The sequence below is a fragment of the Amyelois transitella genome, chromosome 22 (assembly GCF_032362555.1).
Source record: "Amyelois transitella isolate CPQ chromosome 22, ilAmyTran1.1, whole genome shotgun sequence".
In the NCBI taxonomy this organism is placed as follows: domain Eukaryota; kingdom Metazoa; phylum Arthropoda; class Insecta; order Lepidoptera; family Pyralidae; genus Amyelois; species Amyelois transitella.
In genome coordinates, this window is record NC_083525.1 from 5,089,996 (window position 1) to 5,097,270 (window position 7,275).

General features: G+C 34.7%; 1 protein-coding gene across 3 annotated transcripts; it reads right to left on the reverse strand.

Annotated features, from left to right (window-relative positions):
• Positions 1-21: 21 nt before the first annotated feature.
• LOC106130010 (uncharacterized) lies at positions 22-7,184 on the reverse strand. 3 transcript variants are annotated; one of them, XM_013328754.2, is made up of 13 exons: positions 7,117-7,184; positions 6,677-6,813; positions 6,483-6,560; positions 5,065-6,256; positions 4,375-4,515; positions 3,916-4,027; positions 3,412-3,555; positions 2,934-3,079; positions 2,450-2,616; positions 1,791-1,911; positions 1,037-1,152; positions 494-608; positions 22-157 (listed from the first exon to the last, which is right to left on the reverse strand). In XM_013328754.2, the coding sequence occupies exons 2-12, from the start codon at positions 6,764-6,766 to the stop codon at positions 501-503; spliced, it is 2,415 nt and encodes an 804-aa protein (XP_013184208.2). In that variant the 5' UTR covers positions 6,767-6,813; positions 7,117-7,184; the 3' UTR covers positions 22-157; positions 494-500. The 3 variants fall into 3 exon arrangements, with proteins under 3 accessions (XP_013184208.2, XP_060806576.1, XP_060806575.1); XM_060950593.1 differs by having other exon boundaries at positions 6,960-7,178; XM_060950592.1 differs by having other exon boundaries at positions 490-608; positions 6,677-7,178.
• Positions 7,185-7,275: the final 91 nt, after the last annotated feature.

Below are 7,275 nucleotides of genomic sequence, written 5' to 3' on the forward strand. Positions count from 1 at the left end.
TTAGGACATTGAAACACCAAAGATATGAAAAATAAATGTTATTACAAAAGAACAAGGACTTTTAACAATTTATTATAAAATATGATCGTTAAACCTAACAATATCAAAAATACATCACAGTCACGCAATGGCAGCTTAGAATAGTTGTAAATCACATCTGTAACAAAAAACAATGAATTAAAATTTAAAAAATAAATAAACGAAAAGAACCATAAAACATATTTTACGTCTTCATCCCTTGCGGAATAGTCAGAGCCAACGATCGTGGAGACTTTAAAGCTGGATAGTAACAAGTTGCTAACCAATTGCAAAAAAAAAAATTCGTTAGAAGAAGTCCTTCCCTCGATTGGCTTTTACAAACAGGCGGGGAATAGGTAGTAAAAAAAATCCCGAACGTATTACACGGTCGCGGTAGAATTCTAACTTTTGCATGGAAAGTTCACGTTATATATCTTTACCACAAAGTACTCTTGAAAAATAAATGGATACTAACATCTAATTCAGGTGACGGCTGGCACTTGCTGTTTGTTGTGTATGCTGAAAAAGTCGGTCAGTTTACTCTGAGACTGGATGTCGTCTTTGTATATAAGAGGACACGGGAAGTATTTCTGAAACAAATAAAAGTAATAATTGACCAAGTGAACGAAGTAGAGTAGTGTCTAAATTAAGTTGTTTAATTATGTATATGAACATTTTTGTATAGCTTAAATCTAGATAAATTATCAATCGCTGGATATCAAACGCGTATAGTCGTTTTCAAGATATTACTTACATACATACATATATTAAAGTCCATATGCCTTGCAGGGTAGACAGAGCCAACAAAATTCAATTAGTGACAGGTTGCTAGCCCATCGCCTAAATAAAGAATTCCAAGTTAATTAACTTTCAAGATATTAATAATAGTAAGTTCAGAAATCGTTCTCCACGAACTCTGAAAAGTTTCGGGTTCAATCTTTAGTTCTTCTAAAAGCTTTGGTGAAGAAGAATTCTACTGCGTCTGTGTACGTGTGTGTATGGTAAATAAGGTAACTACCTGCACAGCCTTAATGCCACCGGAGATGTCGACAGTGGGCACAACTTGTTTCGGCTTAAGGAATTTCACAAAACGAATCATCTCGGAGAAACTGGAATGTTCGCTGTATGGGATACCTGTCCATTGAAAACACATTAAGAGCTTAATGTTAACAGTGTTGTTTCTAATAGAAAATACATAAAGTTTTATAAAGTCGTGATATTAGATCGTGAATCATAAAAAATAATATGGTAACCAAAATTTTTTGAAGGGGGCAGTTAAATATCTATTTCTTGTAGTTTCTCTAACTGGTTTCTTATAAGTTTATTGTGGACAAGCAATTTTTCTGTTTATTTTTTGAAAAATCTACAGTTTAGCCAATAACGATTCAATAACAGCTTGTAATAAGTACAAAGATGTCACAATATCTGGGGTATCATATCAAATTAATTAATTTACTATTATATTATTCAAATTTGTCCAGTACTTTAAAGAGTTGTGTTGTCATCATCGACCACTAACTGTGGCCGCGTTCCTGGATTGGCTAAGACAAGTAATACATGAAGCGACTCCCGTCTAACTTGAACAAAACCCATAATGTATCATGATTACTGTTGCCTGAATGAGTACCCTACACATTGCCCTGTATTATCCGACATCGGGTATGTGGAAGAAGTATGCAGAGATCGTGGCAAGCGGAAAGATGTAGTCTCTGCCTACTCCTCCAGGAAAAGGCGTCATTTAATGTATATATACCCGACATCACTGAACTTACCATGTATGGTTACAACATCCTTTTCAACTGTGGAGTTCTTCTCATTCTCCCAGCCGCTAGGTTTGAAAGCTACCACCTCGGTGAAGGCGCCTTGTAGACTTTCCAGGTAACTTTTTAATTTCTGTTTAGTAAAATGATTGACTTTTTTAATTGTTCGCAGTGCGAAAACAAAATCTTACTAATATTATAAATGCGAAAGTCTGTCTGTATCTGTACACTTTTGTTAACGCGGACGTTAACTTAAGGACTCAAGTTTAATCTAGTAACGTTCTTACAGCAAGGAATAGAAATAAAGAAGAATAAAATAGAAATAAAAAATAATGGTCATCTGGTTTTAGTGGAATTGTAACAGTGCAGTTGGCAGAACTGCTACTGCGCTTAGCTGAAGAAGTGGCCTCTTTGAATGGCGAATTTGAGTGCGTCACCTTTTAGTTAGTTGAACACGTCTCATAATCCGCATATCAGCCGCAAGAAGTCCACTTAAGAACATAAACAACCCGCAAAGTTTTCCATTTAAAACGGTTGAAGCAGCCTGAATCTGTCATCCTGCAAACTTACATAGCGCGCTAATGGCGCAGTTGACGCATATGAAGCGAAATCCAAAAATTTCTGTTATTTGTTCACATAATACATATTTCATGTTAAATCGGTATGTTTACCTCGTATGTAAGGTCTCTCATTGCTAAAACATGCAGTTGGCAAGACTGCGGCGGCGCGTGGCTGAAGCTCCGGCCTTCGACTAGTTGCAGCACGCGGTCCTTCTCGGGGAACGCCCACACCGTGCAGCCCACGCGACGCGCCATGCCAAGGAAGAATTTTTCCTTACCTGTGTTGAGGGTGAGAAATCGTGAGAAATGACCGAGAAACGGTGTGTAAAGCATAGATATTCGTTACGTATTTTTAAACGATAAAGGAAGCTTTGAAACCCTTAAAAATAAAAGGAATATTTTTGAGATATATACTTATGTATATTACTTAGTTACTCATCAGTTTTTTTTTGTTGTAAATATTCTGTCGTCTGTCTCTGATTGCTAATATATTTTAGTCTCTACAAAGCATAATGATTGATATCTGGTCTTTTGACAAATTAATTATGAATCTTTATTTTTTACTAACAATGGAGTTATCTAACTATTTACATACCAATAGTATATGTACCGCATACAATCAACACAGAAGAGAACTTCTTGCCGGCCTTTTCGAGCGCAAATTTTTTCTGACGCAACAAATAAAGCGCCATTTCTAAACTCTGCTCTTGCGTCGGAAAGTCGTAGCGAGGGTTGCAGTACCTGAAATTGTATATTTAGTCCTTAGATAAGCAAACATAGTTATGATACTCGTAATAGAAAACGGTTATCGTAGTAATAAAGTCCACATTAGCACTCCTAATAAATTATGGTTATTTTCGGTACAGAGGTACACTAATTCCTTTTTCACTTAGCTACATTCAATTACCTGAGTTTCCAACTTATAGAGTTCTTGGCATACATGTCATGTAACATATAATATCATTTTTCATGATACGAGATCCGCTTTCCGACATTGCTCTCTTGATTCACCTTTGGTGACTTCAAACAAACAACAAATAAATTCTTAATATTAAAATTAATATTATACTCACGTGGTATCAAGATAAATTGTGTGTATATCCTTATTCCAGAATATAGGGTATGATTCCATTGACGGACACGCTCTAAAATCGCCACAGTGCAACAAAGTCTTGCCGTTAGGCAATGTAAACACCAACATTATTGCTCCTGGACAACTGGAACAAATTAACTTATTTTACAAGACTGTTGCGTAAAAAAAGTAAAACTCAAGCTGATGTTGGGTTAAAACTGGGCGAATATACATATAAAGTAACTCGCTTTTAACGATCCTATCATACTTCTAAAGCATCACCCACATACTCATATATTTCGTCGGTTTAGGGTATACTGGCCTATTCTTGTGCCAGAACAATCTTCCTTTCCCTAGCTAAAGTTCCAGTTACATTTTCACCACTCTGGGGATGAGTCCGGGGTACGCCCTTGACCATACATCATGCATTTTAACCGTCACCTTTTTTTTACAACGATTCAACCACCGACGCGAAGCCACCATCCTTTCGCCAGAACAAACTTACTGGTTAGCATCCACCGCTGTCACGTCCACCCCCTCCACTTTGATGGTCTCGTCAAGATTAACTACATGAATGCACTTTGGACTGACGCCTAGCCGTGATATGCATAGATCAGCTGTAAATAAAACAATATTAGTAACAAACTTATTTTTGTTAAAGTTTCGAGTTCTGTTGCGTTTAGTTAGAGAAATTAGAACTTGCTAGAAAGAAGAAATACAGACTACATATATTTGGCCTGATTTATTAATTGAATACGTACTTTTGCCTGCAGCAATTCTTGGCTAAGTAGCTCAAAAACGTAGCTTGTGTTTGAGCGCAAAAAAATCAACATCAGGGATTTAGCCGAGAATGTACATTAATTTGTATATAAAATATATGGAAAAGTGATGAAAGTGCTCTACTTAATTCTGAAATTTATTAATTTAAGCAGAAAGTTATGTATTTAAAAAACAAACAGATTACCTGTAACTTGAGAACAGAATAACAATTTATTGAATGTTTTCTTCAGCCCGGAATAATGATCAGAATGGAAATGAGTGAGAAAATAATACTTCACATTTGGAATGTCCCCGTACGAGAACGCATCAACTGCAAAATGTGTACCTGAAAAAGATTATTTTTTATATTTTTATATGTTACAACATTTTTATAATAAATGTAAACGAACTAACTTACAACATAATACTAAAACTTAATACATGAGTGATTGAAGCACAAATAGAACAAACAAATATTCTATTTTAAATTTAATATCACTAACAATTAATCCATTAGCAATTAAAGCAGTTAAGTGAAATTGAGCAAAAAAATGGAAAATTATGCATATTACTTACATACATACATATAATCACGTCTATATCCCTTGCGGGGTAGACAGAGCCAACAGTCTTGTAAAGACTAATAGACCATGTTCAGCTGTTTTAAGAAAGAAATGAGGCTCATCGCCTAAAAGAAGAATCCCAAGTTTAAAGCCTACCCCTTAGTCGCCTTTTACGACATCCATGGGAAAGAGATGGGGTGGTCCTATTCTCTATTGGTGCCGGGAACCACACGGCACTGCCGTTAACCACACGGCATATTACTTAAAAACAGAAAAAGCTTAATTGGGAAGAATAAATAAAGAAACCTCTAGCATATGTGGTAAAGGCATACCTGCTACTATTTTATGATGAGGTATTGTCTTAGCACTAGCAGCAGACTTAGCATTTTTAATTTTAGAAGGCAAATTGAATTGTAAAGATTCCGCAGTTTTCCTCGGCGAATATGAACTTAAGCTATCATTTCTACTGCGTGGCGACATCGCTCGAGGCGCGTCCGAATTAGACGCTTTAATGTCATTGCGTTTAGGGGAATCTGCCTCTTTTCTAATCTTGGTAGACTTTGGTGATTCATTGTCTTTCTTAGACCTGACGAGCTTCCCGACTCCGGTATTGGCGGCGTCAGCAACACTCACAGTCTTGCTCATGACCTGCACGTCATCACGAACTCTTACAACACCCCCAGCATTATCTAACTTCCCGGTCCCACTTGACAGCTGAATATTGGGTCTGCGGAAATAAGCCTCAATTTTTTTCTGTTTCAATTTATCACTCCTCCCATTCTTCAGTGGGGATCTAATTATTTTCCTTTTAACACTACTGTTGGATTTTACGTTTAGAATTTTCCTTTTCACTAATTTGTAATTTGGTGGTTGGATAATGACATGCGAAATCTTCTCAATAGCATCAGTATTTAAAATAAGAATTTTTGAGTTGTCATCCCTATCATCTGACCATTTTTTCCTTTTTATGTCTAAATTGACAGCTACATCCAATTTCTTTGGTGTTTTGGGTGAGAAAGTTTCATTCATATTTTCATCTAAATCACTTACTATAGAGAGTTCTGAACCTTCAATAACCTCACAATCTATATTTGTATCAGTATCCTGATGAGATATGAATATTCTTTTAATATTGCTATCTTTAGTGCTTACTTCTACATTTTTACAATTTTTTATACCAAATGATAAATTAACAACAGGTTTTTGTACTTCATAAGTAATTGTTTTTTTGCTTTTTGTATCTGTCAGACATTCAATTAAATCTGTAGTTGATGAAATAGATCTCAATGACTCATTACATTTTTGTACTGCTACTGTTGGAAATGTAATAAAATTACCAAAACTCAAAATGCTAGAATTAGATTTTCTTGTGTTCAAATCTTGAATTGCTGAGTATCCAATGCTGCCATCCTCTTCCACTTTTTTGCTATTTGAACTATGTATAATTACATTTTCAGGAAATTTTGCTTTATTTGGAACAAAATTTGATACATTTTGTGAATTTTCATTGTTTTTAGTAGGAGTCTAAAAAGAAAAATAAAAAAATTACAGGTTTATGTAGTGGAAAAAATGTTTATTCAATAGGGTTGTAGTATATATCTGAATCTGATCTCTATAATTATCTCATTCTTTAAAGGAATGGGATAATTATATTTAGTACAAATCATGCATGTTAATATGGATTCGGTTTCTATAATTTCTTATGGACCTTTTTAAAATAGATTCAAAACATGTACACCTTATAACATACCTCATCCAGTTTTTGTTTCCATTTGGATATGCCGTTTCTTCTTCTTAAAGATAAAGAACAGCGACTGGCAATAGAATTCTATGCAACAAAAACAAAGTATATTTAAATGATCAATAATTGTCATTATGCATAGGTGACTTCAAGAAATTAAATATAGTAGGCGAGTAAAAATTGATTTTATGTTTTCTTTTTACCTGTGTTAAACTGATATCCTTATTCTCTTTTTTTACGACCCTTGGATTAAGGATCGATGGCACATAGTCGTTGAAGTCGTCCTCTCTCATGTTCCATTATCACAAAACATGGGAAGAAAATACTAACGCTTGTTAACCTGCAAGTCAAGATAAGAACCAAAACCGGTACTGATGGGTTTATTTTGTGGAAGCAACGGTTTGAGAATGATTTCAATTAGTAGGTTTATTGCAGTTGTGTATTGTATGATATTGCAACACTTCTGTAATATAAAAAAACTCATACAAATAATTTTATGTTTCCTGCAATACTTATTTTATATGAATAGCACAAATTCAAAATATGCAGAGAGGCACAACAACTAAAATAAAACTACAACGAAATATAACTAAAGTCATTAAAAACCAAAACAATAATATTTATATTGTACACAGATATTTACAATTTCTTATTTTTATAAACTTAATCATACTACGCCAAACGGGCCTGTCTCCTAGGGATGACGATCTGAGATCGATTAATCGAAGAATCGATTTTTCAAGTTCAAGAGATTGTTCTTTTTAAAATTGACATGCGTTACTTAATCAATCCAAGGAATCGA